Source organism: Pleuronectes platessa, chromosome 3 (assembly GCF_947347685.1).
Source record: "Pleuronectes platessa chromosome 3, fPlePla1.1, whole genome shotgun sequence".
NCBI lineage: Eukaryota > Metazoa > Chordata > Actinopteri > Pleuronectiformes > Pleuronectidae > Pleuronectes > Pleuronectes platessa.
This window is the reverse complement of record NC_070628.1, coordinates 11,045,117-11,061,688: the sequence shown is the minus strand read 5'-3', so window position 1 is coordinate 11,061,688 and position 16,572 is coordinate 11,045,117. Positions and strand designations below refer to the sequence as shown.

Below are 16,572 nucleotides of genomic sequence, written 5' to 3'. Positions count from 1 at the left end.
AGTTCATCGTTTGCAGAGCAAAAGTTCACCAGAGAAACCAGACGACATGAGGCAAAAATCAAAACAGTAGCTTTAAACATTTTATTAGAGTTCAATTAGACAAAAATAAAACACAAATATACAATTTGGAATTTGGTTGAACAATATTTTACATCTTTAACTTGTCCAGCCTATTCTGTTTATAAATATTGTTTGACGTATTAAATTAAACAAAAATAAAATAAACCTACATATACTCAAATTCTTTCTACATGGGAATGCAGTCATTGAAATGTACAATTAACACCTTCATCCTCAGTTCAGCTTCACAGCACCAAGCAGATTGAAACAATCTGTCGTCCAGTTAAAGATGAATCACAATAGCAGAATGAATCTGAGCATGAAGAGGAGGCAACTGCTCAGTCGGTCTTTATTCACACCAGTGACTTTGGTATCTTGTGATTATCAGCGCTCTGGTTCTGCATTTACACTAAACTTTCTATTTATGTGCACTATATAACAGAATAAACACTGCATGCTGACTCTACTAGCACAGGCTCTGTGCTATGTTTCAGAGAGGGACATCACTATAGTGGGAAACCCAGAAAATGTCAAATAAAGAGGAAATGAAAAGGAACCATTATTCAAAATGGTTGAACATCAAATCTTCCAAACACATAAGACTTGATCTAATGTGAACTGATATGTTAAGCAGCTGATGAGTGATTGATAAACTGGTGAAATCCCAAAGTGTCAAACTGTTAAGAATTTTTACATTGCGCCAGAAATATACAGTGAAATAAAAGTACACATACTGGTTATTAATAAATAATTATTCCATAGTCTTCAACAGTAGAGTCCAGTAAAATATTAAACAAGTGGCCAAGACACATTGGCCAAACATTTTGCATTAACACGGACCTCGTTACAGCATTAAAAACATGCTGCTGATCTGAACGTTTACACGAAGGCAAGACGTTTCATACGAAGGCTCAAGACCTGAGAACTGATAAAAGCCGAGAGAGGAACAGAGGAAAAAGACGACAGGGAGAGGAGGGAAAGAAGTAAGAGTCAGGGAAATCGTGGGGAACAGAGATAATCAGACAGAGGGAGGAACAACAGCGCAGGGAGAAGTGAGATCCCAGCAAAAATGCAGGCATTGTGTTGAGCTGGTGTCCCCTTCACGACACTTCACTCTCCTGTCAGATGAACTGCTGGGGTTTCTGTGGGGTCGCAGCCGCAGCTGAGGCCAGGTTCTTGGCTGCTTCTTTGGCCTTTCCCGATGCATCCTTCATGGTGTCCCTGAGCAGCCGCGGGTGTGCCTCTCCTGTGAGAGTGGCCAGAGAGAGAGAGAAAATAAGAACTAGGAAAACCCCACTGAGGCCAAACAGTCCCCTTAAATTCAAACAAACTTCATGACACTGTTAAACAAGGTGAACAAGGATCCATGCCTAAATCCAATGGGTTCTTTCTTGGACAATGTCCGATTCTTCCTCTGAGTTTCATGTAAATCCGTTCTGTAGTTTTTGTGTAAACCAACAAACAACCAAACGGACAGGGGCGGAGATAACAATCTGGTTTTCCTGAGTCCTGTTCTGACAAGGAAAACGTAACATTGAGCCTGTGCTGGTGGGATGAGCTCGGCCCCCTGGCACGTGAGAGGAAGTGTTACCCTGCAGCAGTGAGTTCAAAATGTGTTGAACAGATTGTATTTTCCATAGGAGGTGATGCTTGGACGAGAAATGCATCACAGTGAGTTTCTTTGTGAGCATTTAACCTGGTTAATCTGTTAATCTTTACGTTAATCTGACAGCACTCAACTCAGACTGCCTTTAAGTTTATAGAAAGGTCTGAGCTCGCAAGATTGAAATTGTAACTTTTATCTGAAAGAGACTTTGCCACAAAATATGCAACAGTGGCAAAATGTTGTGTTTTTGTATTTCTGAAAAATTCTTGAGGTGAGCCCACATTGGTTTGCTGATAAGAACGGCCTCCCATTGGCTGCAGAGGCTATTTGCGTCTGACCCCAGTGTGAACCCTCACACATGAAGCAGCTCACGTGAGAACAACAACCGGGCGACAACACAACAGAGCGGCGGCCTGGCAGAGGGACAACCCTCTTCACATGTTCACAGGCTGATAATAACTGGAGGGAGTGTGTGGCCAAAAAACATTTATCTGCTTGTGCAGTGAGACTTCTACGTCACATAAAGTTCTACTGAATCGAAATCCTTTAGTCATCGTGCACTTTTTCGAGCCAAAGTACAAGCAGCACATTTTTACTTTCTTCTGTCAAACCAGCTTCAACACTTTTCCTCACAGGAGTTGAGCTGATTTCTTGTGTGTGTTTGTTTCACTGACCGTTTCACACACAGTCTGAGAGCAGCTGCTCAACCAACACTCACTGAGAAATAAAAAGTAACTAGTTGTGAATTCACATTTTGTCCGTAAAGCCCCAAAAATAATGTTTAAAACATCCTGCAGGTGCTGGGACTGCTGGTGTTACCAAAACCTGTGGTTTTAGTGGCGTTTTAGGCTTTAATTTTCCACTTTCCACAGAATAGAAAAATGCAGAAAAGACGTACATTTAGGTATATATCATCTGATAAAAATGTATATTTATCTTCTTAATTCAAGTTCTGTGCATGTGGTTGTATTTAGTTTTTTTTTTTATTGTAGTTATTTACAGTAAAGTTTACAGTTAAACTGTAACATATCAAACCTCAAATATTTTGTCTTTTTTTCACAATAAATATATGAATCTGTGTCAGAAATATTGGTAACTGCTTTGGCCTCCCAAACTCGATTTTGATAGGGCTCTTATTTTGATACATGTTACACCCATTGACTACAGTGTTTAAAGGTTCAGTGTGTAGAGTTTAGTGACATCTAGTGGTGAAGTTGTATGATGCAGCTGAATACCCTTTACTTCACCCTCTTCTTCCAAACATGAAAGAGAACCTGTGGTAGCCTTCAGTTGACATAAAAACTCAAATGGTTTAGTCTGTCCAGTTTGGACTACTGTAAAAAATACAACAGCCTCTGTACAGAGGACCCGCTCCTGATGTAAATATAAATTATTTACATATAAACGTCCCAAAGAAAACAACAATTGGTACAATTTAGATGAAACACCCACGTAGAAATATCACTAGGATTATTGTATTTTAAATTTCTGACAATAGATCTATTTCACATAAATCTTACACACCTGACCTTTCAAAGCCCAATTTGCTAAACAGCATTGCAGTAATATTTGGACTTCACCATGTTGATGCTCCAATAGAGATTTAAAAAAAGTCAAATAATTAGATTACTGCTGACAATGCAATACAGTGAACATGGAGGAAGTGACACTGTTGTCAAGATCAACAAATTGTCCTTACTTTAAAAGTTTGGTTAATGTAGAATGCAAAAAATTTAAAGAGTAGAAATACACAATGCAACTGAAAAATTAATGCATTTTGCATTCTGATACAAGAGTTCTACAGTTTGAACTGGATTTCCACTGCAGTTTATGAACCATCGTGTTAGAAACATAAGCAAATTATTGTTGCATTATTGGTCAATGTTATATGAAATGGGAAGCAGCTAGAGCAATGTTCTAATTTAATTCAGCCAGATTGTGGCTTAAAAGATTTCTAACAAAGGTCGACTAAACTATTCAGGATTTACTTTTATACCAACACTAGAGTCACTTTTCTCAGTTTTACTAATCAAACATTCTGCTCTGACTTTATCAAGACAAATATGTGTTTATCTGCTGACACACACAAGGGGAGACGGTCACTACCCGAGCTACACAAGCTACTGTTTGAGGGTCATGTATGACATCATGTGACGGTGCCTGGGACTGAGGCCTCTCTGCTAACACACTTACCACAACACTCTGATGCCAATCCCTGCAGTGCCATCAACAAAGGGGCAGTGGGACAGAATGCTGCATTAGCACAACACACAGCTTTCACATCACAAACCTCAGTGCTCTGGAGTCCAGGCCAAACAAGGCACCACCTCTTTCACAAAGTGGCTACGCCCTGAATAACACACCTCCCTGTTTATTAACACTGACTTTTCAACGTTTGTCTATTTTTCTCTCTTAAAAATAAAAAATGTTGATAATAAAAGGCTTTGTGAAGGACAAAGGATTCTGATCAGAGGTGAAACAATTTGTCAATCCACAGACACCAAAATGTTCTCACTAATGGACAGAAAATTAGTGATTAAAATCTATAAAATGAGGTTAGTTGCAGCCTTGGTTGTGATAGAGAGCAAACATTTACAGACGTAGTTATGCATCTATATAACATCCATACTCCAGACTGAAAATATATAACTTTCTCTAATCAGATTTCATTGATTTAATCCTCTTTTAGTACGCAACACTGACATGGGAAAGTAAATGTTTAGCTTTAAGAGTCCAGTAGGAGAAACTTAAGTTTTTTACTTTCCCTAAATCTAGAACAATACTTACATACTGAGGCTGCTTCAAGGCTGTTTATCCATGTAGGTGAAGAAACTAATGTTTGTTTTGTAAAATACTCCATAAATAAATATAAGTGATAAACTATGTACAAAAAGTCGCAGCGTTGTGCTTTAAAGGATGAAAGTGCAACTTCCTGAATCAGTTTTCTCCTTTCCAAAAACGGCAACAATTAAAAATAAACTTGTTTATTTTCCCTCTTCCCTCTTTCTGTGTCTGCTGGTGAATATACGCACCCTGTAAGTTGGACAGAGCGTATTCCAGTCCCTTCATGGCCTTCACTTGGTTGCTCTTGAAGCGAGCCAATCCAAACTCCTGGGAAAAGACAGAACAGGAAATGACTTTACATGGTGGAGATACCTGAAACACAACAGTGAGCTACGGAGCTTCACTCGCCTTCTCTCCGGGGATTTACAAACAAGCCTGGAAACATCTACATCTAAAAATAACAATTTTGGGGGGCTAACACATATTTGGAACGTATTTCCATTTCCCCCAAATCTCCCACTTTTTCTCTTTGCCACCCAGGCTCCTACTAATGTCTATACTATGACCTTTAAATCATAATAAAGCTTTGGAGACGGATCCTATTTCTGCCCGTCTGAAATACATATACTTAAACTGAAGCCTATTATTACACATATATATTATGTACAAGTAATTTAACATGTTACTAAAGCACAATTTCTTTCTGCATGAACGGATGGAATGTACCTGAATGGGTCTAGAGAAACCATAAATGCCGGATGATATCCACGCTTCCCGTTTCAACAGGGTGGTGGATGGCTGCTCTGCGGAGTCTCGGAAAATGCAGCGCTCTTCAACTGACTAATGTGAGAGAGAGAGAGAGAGAGAGAAGAGTGACAGCAGGTCAAGGTCATGGTAATGTTTTAAATTTAGTGAGATTAGCCACATAACTCAGGAACAGAATTCAAAGAACTGAATAGAGGAAACTGCCAGTTTAATGCCGGGTTTGTTTCATACTGCAGTGGATTAAAAACATGAATAGGATCAATGGATCCCGAGTTAGCGTGCAGCATTAGGAGACACCTTAAAGCCGCATAATGTACAAGTCATGTCAAGGTCCTTCTTCCCTGAGATTATACTTTCTGAGCTGTGCTCAAACGCTCGCTTGCTTGCTTTGAAGATCCGGCAGCTGAATTAACATTTCCCCCTTACTGCTGGAGTTAGCAGCTACACCATGTGCAGTCATGGCAGAGTTCAGTCTCTTCTGTCAGCCTATTGTAAACTACTAAATGAGGATAACTACCTCCAGGTTTCCATTTCAATGTGTTTGTCAGCAAGATTATGCAAACAGTAAGGAATGGATTTGAATCGGACTGAATTGAAATAAAACACTTTTCCAAATGGGTTGGATTAAAGGTTAATCCAAATGTCATTGAAATTGAGAACCAAAGAGAATCCGGCTGCTCACCATGAGCGTCGTGTGGTTGAGGTTCCAGGTGTAGATGGTCAAGCTTCTGTTGACAGGGTCCACGATGGAGTCCTCGATGATGTAAACGCAGCGAGACATGCCGCTGGGGAAGAACCGCTCTGCCCAGCGAGGCAGCCGATTGGTCTTTGTCAGGAGGCGTCTGGAGAGGAGCTGCTGGTCTGCAGTCACCTCCCGGTACACAACGTCCTCTGTTAGAACATGGTTGCTTGTATATAGAGAAAAAGACAGAAACACACAAAGCCACGTCAGCTGGGTGGTTACCACTGATTTGAAGGTTTCATAACTGCTTATCATTCAATTCAGTTAAATCAAACAATCAATTTAAAGACAAACACAATGGAAAAAAAAAAGACATACGGTTGTGACACATTACAGAACAGAACAACGATCTCTCAGGTTAAGTCATACAGAAATTACAACAGGCCCACTAAGAATCTACTAAAAGCCTTTGTTTTACTTCTCTGATGTGGTTTCTCATTTCTCTATATTAATCATGACCGAGGGGCTTTTTCTTGTTTCAAAATGGGAAGCAACATACATTAAATTTGTGTTAGCAGGATTTTGAATAACTCTAAACAAAAACATGATTCCTGCAGGTTTGGTGATAATCCCATAACACTGCTTCATTCCAAAAATCCTCCATTGAGTTCAGATCTTGAAATTTTAAACCAATTCATTATGAAGCAATTTGTCCCCTAGCACTAATATAAACATGAAAACACTTCTAGTCCTGATACATTCACATCCACTCTTGTGTTCCAAAAAAGCAGGAATATCTTGAGGGGTTCACAGTGAACATCTATATCAAAATCCTACTGACTAGGAAAATGTCACAATACCTGTATGGGTTAGGGTACCTCTGCCAGAAAGCAGAGAAGACCTGGTCCCACGTGCTGCTGATGTCTGTGCTGTTACAAAAATACTTGACCATTCTTATCTTGCTCTGCAGGATGGCCTGAATCCCAAACCCCGAGGTCAAACTTGGACGCAGGCTCCATCCAACAAGTTGGAAACAACTCTGTTAAAGTAAAGAGAAAAAGTTCATACAAAATGAATGTATATGTACTTAGGATATCTATACACTTGACTATTTAAACTCATCAACCTTCAGAGATCTTGCCATCACATCTATAAATTGCCTCGCTTGGCATATTAGGCCACAGTAGGCAGAGACGCATCGAGGAGGACTATCTCAACCGCAAACTTCCTTTTTATTTTCTCAGAAGTTCTACAGTAAAATATTCTGAAACTTGACATCCGGTCAGTGGGGGTCCCCGTGAGCCAGAGTGAGGTGGAATAACTGCGTCAACGCTCCAATGTCCTGAGACCACGAAACGACGCGCGTCATTTTCGAAGTGCCGCTGTTGTGACACAGGACCACATGACCTTAGAGCTGTAGCTGGGCTCTGATCTGCCGGCTGACGTTAGCATCATGCACAGCTAACAGGGCTAGCTCATAAGAACCGATACAGCAGTTTAATATCTTAATACTGTTTGCCTGAGTTCCAACCGGTTTACACACACTCGTAAGTTGTTCCTTTCAAAGCTAGTTCATGCCTGTGTCGATTCGTCAGCTAGCATAACAATACCATAACGTAGGTTGGTTCATTTTGTTAGCTAGCATTAAGCTAAGTTGACAGAGTGCCTGTTGAATGTTAGGAGATAAGTGACAAGTCTTACCTGAAGTGAGTGCTGATAAAACACCAGACGGATAAATGTCCTGTCAGTCTGCGGAGCCTCTGGAGCCGATAAATGACCCCAAATCAGCTAATAACATCCACCATGCTACATGTGACGCACAGGACAGGAAACCGTGGCTTTAATGATACTTCTTCCGGTCTACATTTCGAAGTAAAAGCTTTATTCACAACGGGATGTTTGGACTGTCTGTAAACATTCCCCTTTTTTTTTTAAAATAAAATAAATACATAAAAAGTACAAATATATAATAATAATCTGTCTAGTTATGTAGGAATCTACACACAAAGACTCATCTTAATTTTAACAAAATATTCTATAATATTCTCTTACTTTATAATCATCAATAACAATAGAATAATCACAAAATACTAATGCACTGAAACTCAGTTTAAATGTGAATTAAATATCTGAATACTGCAGCAGAGTTTTACACCAGTCTTGACATAATTTTAGAGCCACACATCTCAGCCAGGTTGTACTCAAAGAATGTATATAAAAGACTGAAGTAGAATGTGTATGTCTGCCATACTGTGTTGTACTCATCATTGAGAAGACAATTGAATCTGATATCTCTATTGACTTGATGGAGGGTTATTTTCTCAGACTTCTCAAGAAATCTCCTCCAGAACCAGTGAAAGGATTTCACATGTTGCTGAGTATTAGTCGAGACAAGTGAACTGAGGTTGACATCTTACCTTCAAAAGGCCTGTTGCTCTTGAAAATGTGCAACTTCCTTGTCACCCTTTTGTTTTTTCGCCATCTACTGGATAAAGACGGACATAAACACAAAAGGACCTTCAATAATAAAAAGTTTTATTGTAAATTGTCATGATGCTCTTTGAACTTGCAGCCTGAACAATATTGTCGATATTTACATGGTAAATCGATCCTTAACCCCCTTACTCATTTGTAGCTGGTCTTTATGCCCAATTTAGAAAAACAATATTATTGTAATTTGCCATAGTTTGCCAAAGCTTTCTTCTCTGATATATTCCTATCCTTGCATATTCTTACATCCATTTAGCTCCCTTGTATATTGTGTCTATGTGTTTATCGTCATTTGTACAAGCTGTTCCAGATGAATTCCACTCAGTGGGATAAATAACGTTATTGAGTTGATCCGTTAATCCTGATAAGTGTGGTTCACATCTGTAAAATATCAGGAATATCTCATAAACCAGAAACATGGAGCCTCATATTTGTTATATTTCCTTACATTAAGTATTATTATCCTAACACGTATTGCATCTTACTTATTACTTACTGATGCCTATTTTGACTACTGCAAATTTTCCTATTGTGGGACCAATAAATGATTATTTTGTTTTATCTTGTCATTTCAAACCTTAAATACAGTCTATGTTTCAAACAGTGGAATAAATAAACACCATGTAGTTCAAACTCCTGCCCTGTTGGTGTCGCACTATAATCCGGCGAACTCTTCAATGAGGACCACATTTCCTCCTCTTCCGCTTCTTCTACGCTAGACTCTGAAGGGAAGTGTCCTCCATGGTGTCATTGTAGTTGTGTTGAGGTTGAACGTCCATAAAAAGAAGCCATGTCTGGGTACACGCCGGACGAGAAGCTCCGTGTGGAGCAGCTGGCGAAGCTCCGCAGACAGTGGCTGAAGGACCAGGAGCTCAGCCCCAGGGAACCCGTGGTCAAGGCCAAACCTTCCGGCGTCGTCGCCAAGTTCTGGGCTGGCTTCCTGGAGCCCAAGAGCCTATGGAGGCTTTATGTGAGTCCGTGTAAACATCCGTGCAACAACAAACATGCTCGTGTGGTGACAGTTGATACGTGATGTATAAGTGAAGAAACGTTTTCACTGTAACTGCTGATTTGATCTTATTGAAGTAGCATTAGCAAATTGAGAGCTACAGTACAAACAGGTAAATAGGGTTAGTCGCCAACAGGGACTTTGTTTTCAACACCTGACCTTAAAATATCTGATTGGAAAAAGGCACAATATCACATCTAGTTAGAGTTGATATTGATATGTAAAGTTTATATTAACCCCTGTTTTAAAACAATTACTAATGTGTTTAGATGAGGTGAATTCTTATTAGCTTTAGCAGTATGCCATGCTACAATTTCTGCGCATATTACATGTTAATAATATTATTTGGAAAGACTCGACCTTACTATGTTAATTACCCTGAGATAATGTGTGATTTGGCGCTATACAGGTAAAAAGATTATATTCAATTCAATTGCTTGTGGAGGCCAGCGTATTTTTCCGTCATCAGTGTTTTTGTACAGGCAAACTGTATGGTGACCATTCATCAGTGGGAAAGATACTGGATAGATGTTATTCAGAATTAAAATTTGGTGCAAAGATCTTCTTAAATGTATCTCACGTTTATCCTCCAGAATTCACACAATTTTAGTTCAGATTTAGAGAATTCTGAGTTAATAAGTGTTCCAGCCATTTGAAAATGAGTTAGAATTGTTTCGTTAAAGTAAGTTTGCTCTGATGTTGTTGAATTTTGGTTTATCAAGACTGTAAAATAGGCTAGACCCAACATTAGTGTTATTACACACAAACTACAGGTTCTTTCAATTCAAAATTTTCTTTTACATATTGTCATTTGTTGCCCTAACTGTACCAGCCTTACTTTATCTTACTTGACAGCACTTTTGACAATTCTCTGTATTTCTTAGAGCCACTTAGGGCAAACGCTTAATATACAGCTAAATATTTTACATGCATATATGAATTACTTAGTGTGAGAGCACAAGCACCTGTTTAAATTATGATCTATGTGGAGCAGTGAAGATTAAAAACCATGATTAATTGTGTAATTCACTTTGTCTATATTTATTTTTGTATCTCCTTACAGACCTACAAAGCATATACAGGAGGAGTTTTCACGTTAACCCGGCTGTTGATACCTGCTTGGCTTGTTCACTACTACGTGAAATACCATGTTGCTGTAAGTTAAAAGAAATGTTTGACATTTTGTCATGTTATTGAATATAAAAAACAATATCATGGTTGTAAACTTCCTTATTTTCCAGGGGTTGACTGTGTTTTTTTCTATATGTCCAGTAAACCACTGCTACATGGTGTTCCCATTTGATAGTAACTTTACCTACAAGGATTTAAACTCCAGGCTCTAAATAACAGTATTATTGTGCTCCACAGCCCAAGCCATATGGTATTGTGGAACTGAAACCCAGGCTGTTCCCCGTAAGTTCAACCCATCTATTGATTCTAACATTATGCCTCTATTTATGCTAAAATCACACAATTTTTGTTTTGTGTATGTACAACTCTTTATGAGCTTGCATTACCGGCCATAGCTGGATATCTTGAACGAGGAAATTTATATTATAAAATTATTTCTGTTCTTGATTTTGTGTTTAGGGTGACACCATTCTGGAGACAGGAGAAGTGGTTCCAGATCTCCCCGAGACCCACGGCCATCACTGAAGTTGAAATATTTCAATAATGTCCCTGAGTTTGTGTTGTAAAAACTGTGTATATGCCATTAAAATATTACATTGTAATCGCCATGACTCTGATTTCACAACCGAATGTAAACAGTGAGTTTTTTTAGAATCAGTATTTTTAAGTTTTTACACATGTAACCCAGCCTAAGCAGAGCAGAAGTTAGCTTTAAATCAAAAACTGGTAACACATTACTCTGCTTGTTTGATGCATCTCATTTTGAAGTAGCAGTATTGGGGTTGATGCATTGTTAAGAAAACAGTCAAATGCTACCAGCGAAGATGTTCGTTGAAAGAAGGAAATTAATTAGCAATATTTTCTGTAGAGCTGGATCAATGAAAATGTGAGTTGTCACTTTATAATATAACTACATGTATTGTTGAAGGACATACTAGTTGCAGTGCCCAAATGTATAGTCTGTTCTAAAAGGCGGGGGGGGGCAGTAAACAAAACCACAAATATGTATTTAAAGTGTACAGCTGTCTCCAGTCGTCAGTGGGTGAAAACGAGGCCTAAATTGATTTTATTTTGGTAACCACAGATCGGAATATGTACTGATAATTGTACCAGAAGTATCAAACAGAGTTATTATGAAGGAGGCAAATCTAAATCTGAAATATTTGTCTTACTTGTGATTTACTTATCGCCTATTTTGTATTATCTGTAAAAACAAAGCAAAATTCCTTCAACGTTTCAAATAGCCCTTATTGTGAAAACCGGAAGTGTCCAGTTGAATTTAGAATATAGACATATATATTCGAGTAGGTGGGTTGTGTTTCTTTTGTCTGCCAGTAAACCGTCACTGAGGTTCGAGACATCGTATGGAAATGGACTCGTCTCTCCCGGAGAGAGACAGTTAACACACCGTCACCATTGTTCGTGTCAAAGAAACTCGGAGGTAAACTTTTCAAACGTCCTGGCTAACTAGCTACATAGCATCTTAGCCGCCTTAGCTAGCCTGCTAACTTTAGCCAACCAAGTCAACCTGTTCGGGAACTAGACTCTGTATGTTTGTTTATCGTCAGCTCCAACTTTCTCCCGACAGAAGGGTTTAATATTGGACACGTGTCAGAACTCGAACGGACTTATTTCCAACTCTGACGCCGCTACACTCGCCTCCAAACAGGCGGCGCTTTTTGCGACTGTAGCCCAACGTGCTAACATGCTAACAAATCGACAAACGACACAGTCGAAGGTGTAGACGGAGGGAGACAATAGTCGGTTTAATGTCGAGCTCTCCCGCTTGGAATCCTCTAAATACTATGATACAAAGATTGATGGAAATGGTTGTAGTGTTTCCAGGATCTCTCATGTACAGAGAGGTTAGATCTGATGTAGGAGGGTGACACTGGACGAGCTGACATTACGACACCATGACGCTGCCAATGCTCTCGAGTTGGCTATCGTTTTAATATTAATTACTTATTTGTTCTCTAGAGACTAAAATGTGCTAAGGACAATTCGATTGATTTCTAATTGTACCGAGTTGGGTGTTTGAGTTGTAGTTATGAAATAAGTTGGTATTGTTTAAAACGTACACAACAGCTTTAGATTTTACAGTAAGGAAACGATCCAAGCATCAAATTGTATTGTTTATATAACAAAGGGAGAGATTATTAATCATGAAAAGAAAGATGACGAATATCTGGGTAAGATCATGGACACTAACCCTCCACCATCTACACTCACAGGGTTCACATGCACATTGTTATTCAACACAATACAACAGCTCTAACTTAGCTCATTGGGTTCAGTTTTATAAGCAATATTAAAAAGACAGTGGATCGAGAGGAGCAATATAATCCAGTCCAGTTTATCACCCCCGCTAACTATGACCTCAGTGTTTAAACATGTGATTGAACCCACACCTCTTTGTTAGCATTAACAAAATCTGAACATTATAATATTTCTAAATGTAGACTCTCAGGCAGATTAGAGAGAGAGAGAGAGAGAGAGAGAGAGGAAATATGCATTATCTTTTTATTTCTAGTGCTGCGTTCAGAGCTGAAACTGAAAGGTTTTCACACTGCGATTTGTTGAGAAATTAAATGTACAACTTTGTGTTCAAGTCACATCCTGCAGACTTTTAAGCTTACTAATGAATTTACTGCATATGAATTACTTGGTGTATTTTCCCTCAGTTAATGGAAAGGTATTTTATGCTTTAGCACTATTAATTGTAGAATTAAGCTTCTTAAGTTTAAAGGTCTGATTTTATACTTAATTATACATGTCTGTGAAACTTAAAGTACATTGATGGCTGCCTTACATTTCCTGTTCTGTAGATGAGACGTTACAATTTAGTATTGATTTCAACCTCTTTTTTTTTTGTGTCAGATCATGTCGGCATTCAAGCTTGCCCTGCAGCAGAGGCAGAAGAGTAACGGGAGGAAAACCTCTGAAGCCATGTCAGCAGAGGTGTCCCCAGACTCCAAGTGTCCCATCTGCTTGGACATGTTCAACAACATTTCGTACCTGGACCTCTGCCTGCACGAATTCTGTTTCCGGTGTATTCACGAGTGGTCCAAGAACAAAGCAGAGTGCCCTTTATGCAAACAGCCATTTAATTCAATCTATCACAGTATAAAATCAGATCAAGACTTTAAAAAGTTTGACTTGCAGCCAGTGAACAATGGCTCCTTTGGTACTATTGGGGGGGCGCGGTTTAGATACCGCACAACTGTCACTGGAGTCCACCGACAGATGCGTGGAAGGACCTCGCCACCTCCAGACAATGGAGTAATGTTCGAAGCCTCATCAATGCCTCCCCAACAACCTCAGGACCGGTACATCCGACGCATGATGATGAGGCTGGCGGCCAAGCGGAAAGCTGCGAGTGAAGGCAGAGCCGTGAACAGCGTCAGAGAACAGGAAATGGTTAACTTCAGGAGGGAGCTCTATCGGCAAGGAGTTAGGGTCCGGACTGTTCAGGATGGGGGCCGCTCGCGAAAGACCTCAGCTGAGTTCTACAGAAAAAATCCTGCCTGCCTACATAGACTGATCCCCTGGGTAAAGAGAGAACTCAGTGTGCTGTATGGGTCCCACGGCTCTTTGGTAAACATAGTTCAGCACATCATCATGTCACGCATTACACGTTTCGACATGGAAGATGGAGCTATTCAGGAAGAGCTCCGGCCATTCATCCAGGGGCGCACGGATCACTTTCTGCATGAGTTCATCCACTTTGCAAAATCCCCCTTCCATATGGAGTGTTATGACCAGCATGCTGTGTACGACTACCCGGCCGCTTCCTCAAATGAAGGCAGCAGCTCCAACTCATCTGTGATAGCAATTTCAGAGGACGAGGAACTCACAATGGATTTGGACCCCCCAGGAGAAACCATGTCTACTCTGACTGACTCTGTGTGGGATGATGAGACCCCTGGACCTTCATATTCTACCACAGCAGAGCAGAGCCGGGCAGAGCGTGTCTCAGTCCTGGACTCAGACTCTGACACCAGCTTAGAGGAGGAGACACAAGAGTTTGATGCTTATCCACGGCAGATGCACCCCCATAATGAAACAGACATGACTCACGGTGAAGTTAACAAACAAGAGGGTTCGTCTCCTGACGACTGTGTCATTGTAGGCTTTGTCAAGCCCACAGTAGAGAGGACTCCTGAGCTGGTTCAGCTCTCCTCAGACTCTGATGAGTTTGACTGTGAAGATACAGAGGAAGTGCCTCGTTTACCTCAACACATCCGCTTCTCCAGTGTCAGTCCTTCTGCTTCGCAGAGCTGTGATCCAAAAGGTGCTGGAAAGTCGGAGAATGTAGAAAGGGACCACAGTCATCAGTCTGATTCAAAAGTAATACGTAGCTCGCCGACATCTAGCAGACACAAGACATCCAGGAAGTCAGACAGAAAAGATAGAGATGGGGGTTCTGATGGTGATGAGAGGTCTAGGGAGCGACACTGTTCAAAGGAAAGAGACCAGAGGAGAAGAAGGAGGTCAAGTAGTAGAGAGCGCAGGCACAACAGCGGGAGGCTGGTGATCTCCCAGAGCAGCGTAGACACGCTCTCCAGGGGAAGAGATTATCCTTACAACAGCGGCAGAGACTCAAAATTTGACTGTAGTTCTAAAAGGAGGGACAAGGAGAGAAATGACAGTGGGATGCATTATACAGAGAGGCGGTCTTACTATTACAGTAGTCGCAAGTACTCAGATCGGTACACATACTCTCGCTCCAGGAGCCACAGCAGAGACTCAGTGAGACGGGATAGAAGGCATTCAAGATCTATTTCCAGCAGCCGCTCGCCTTCTGCAAAAAGTAAATCCCACCATGACAAGCCTGGTGGAAAGAGAAAGTACAAAACAAGACATTTGGAGGAGCCATCTAAAAACACGCTTTCCAACTCAGGCTGTGAAGGAGACGCCTCCGCACCATTAACAAAACACAAGAAACGGAGCAGAGAGAAGCATCGTAAAAAATCCAAAGAGAGGTCGAGAAAGACGAGCAGGAGCTTGAGTGTTGAGCTCATCAACGAGGAACACGCACACGAGCGAAGCAAACGGCATCACAAAAAAAAGAAGAAACACAAGAAAAAATGCAAAAAGCACAGGAGTGATGAGCGCACGGAGAAGCGATCGCCCACCATCATCACAATTGACAGTGACAGTGATTCTTTTGCTAACGACGTTGGCACCCAGGCCTGCATCACTAATAAAGACAATGCTATTGACAGTATCACAGATGACCCAGTTGACCCCACCGCTCTGACCTCTCTGTCATAATTAGGTGGAAGTCCAGATTGTGTTTGGTGAGAGCCAATGGATTCACTCATCTATTATGTGGTAGCAGTATTTCATAAACGGAGGATATTGGGATTACACATATCAATTTAATATCACCACCACGTTTTGACTTGTCATTGGACACTACATGCGACGCACACAAATGTGTGTTGACCTGAAGGGGGTCATTGGACAAATAAAACATTTTCCATTCTTGACTGTGTTAGCGAACACATACAATAGTGCTGTTTGAGGTGCATGGTGCCACTTTTTTAACAAGACATGATGGAATCAGATTAGGAGTGTCAAATTTTTAAGTGTCAACCCTTACTCTGGAAATTTATTACCTTAAATGCATTGTATTTTTAAAGTGTTCTCAGGGATAAATTGAATACAGTCATGTTTTTGGTTACAATAATTTGAATATATCATATCTTCATAAAACAATTACTTGTCATGGAGAACAACAAATTATCATCAGAGGGTGTTAAAGTTTCTCTTTTCTATTGTATTTTATTTAAAAATAAAATGTAAAAAGCAAATAAGTGTTATTTTCTTGTTTACTGTTCATTTTGGGTACGGCCAGACTAAGTAAAAGTTGTATTGTTAATTATAATTTGGCCATATGTTTGTCACTTTGTAATTCATATAACTGAATAAGTATCATTGCAACTGTGTGATGGAATTTCCACGGTACCCACAGATCATTTTACCTGAATGTGGTTAAAATGGCTATAAAAAAAAAAGTGAGCCAGCATTTACAGCAGT

At 40.1% G+C, this 16,572-nt stretch overlaps 3 protein-coding genes across 5 annotated transcripts; 2 read left to right on the top strand and 1 right to left on the bottom strand.

Annotated features, from left to right (window-relative positions):
• Positions 1-67: 67 nt before the first annotated feature.
• On the bottom strand, positions 68-7,797 carry prelid1b (PRELI domain containing 1b). Of its 3 annotated transcripts, none has more exons than XM_053419369.1 (7): positions 7,599-7,797; positions 6,758-6,936; positions 5,898-6,123; positions 5,177-5,290; positions 4,699-4,777; positions 3,860-3,919; positions 68-1,306 (listed from the first exon to the last, which is right to left on the bottom strand). In XM_053419369.1, the coding sequence occupies exons 2-7, from the start codon at positions 6,847-6,849 to the stop codon at positions 1,182-1,184; spliced, it is 696 nt and encodes a 231-aa protein (XP_053275344.1). In that variant the 5' UTR covers positions 6,850-6,936; positions 7,599-7,797; the 3' UTR covers positions 68-1,181. The 3 variants fall into 3 exon arrangements, with proteins under 3 accessions (XP_053275344.1, XP_053275345.1, XP_053275346.1); XM_053419370.1 differs by having other exon boundaries at positions 3,860-3,881; XM_053419371.1 differs by lacking the exon at positions 3,860-3,919.
• A 1,282-nt stretch (positions 7,798-9,079) lies between these two features.
• Positions 9,080-11,130, top strand: ndufb6 (NADH:ubiquinone oxidoreductase subunit B). Its single transcript, XM_053418635.1, has 4 exons — positions 9,080-9,357; positions 10,460-10,552; positions 10,765-10,809; positions 10,987-11,130. Exons 1-4 carry the CDS (start codon positions 9,178-9,180, stop codon positions 11,050-11,052), a joined length of 384 nt encoding a protein of 127 aa, XP_053274610.1. The 5' UTR covers positions 9,080-9,177; the 3' UTR covers positions 11,053-11,130.
• A 646-nt stretch (positions 11,131-11,776) lies between these two features.
• On the top strand, positions 11,777-16,349 carry toporsa (topoisomerase I binding, arginine/serine-rich a). Its single transcript, XM_053419070.1, has 2 exons — positions 11,777-11,968; positions 13,408-16,349. Exon 2 carries the CDS (start codon positions 13,411-13,413, stop codon positions 15,802-15,804), a length of 2,394 nt encoding a protein of 797 aa, XP_053275045.1. The 5' UTR covers positions 11,777-11,968; positions 13,408-13,410; the 3' UTR covers positions 15,805-16,349.
• The last annotated feature ends 223 nt before the right edge of the window (positions 16,350-16,572 follow it).

Coding starts and splice junctions, on each gene's coding strand:
- ndufb6 (XM_053418635.1), top strand. CDS start 9,178: ATGTCTGGGTACACGCCGGACGAGAAGCTCCGTGTGGAGCAGCTGGCG. Junction 9,358..10,459: donor AGAGCCTATGGAGGCTTTAT/GTGAGTCCGTGT, acceptor ATCTCCTTACAG/ACCTACAAAGCATATACAGG. Junction 10,810..10,986: donor TGAAACCCAGGCTGTTCCCC/GTAAGTTCAACC, acceptor TTTTGTGTTTAG/GGTGACACCATTCTGGAGAC.
- prelid1b (XM_053419369.1), bottom strand. CDS start 6,849: ATGGTCAAGTATTTTTGTAACAGCACAGACATCAGCAGCACGTGGGAC. Junction 4,778..5,176: donor GTTTCTCTAGACCCATTCAG/GTACATTCCATC, acceptor GTCTTTTCCCAG/GAGTTTGGATTGGCTCGCTT. Junction 3,920..4,698: donor CGCTCTGTCCAACTTACAGG/GTGCGTATATTC, acceptor GTGCTAATGCAG/CATTCTGTCCCACTGCCCCT.
- toporsa (XM_053419070.1), top strand. CDS start 13,411: ATGTCGGCATTCAAGCTTGCCCTGCAGCAGAGGCAGAAGAGTAACGGG.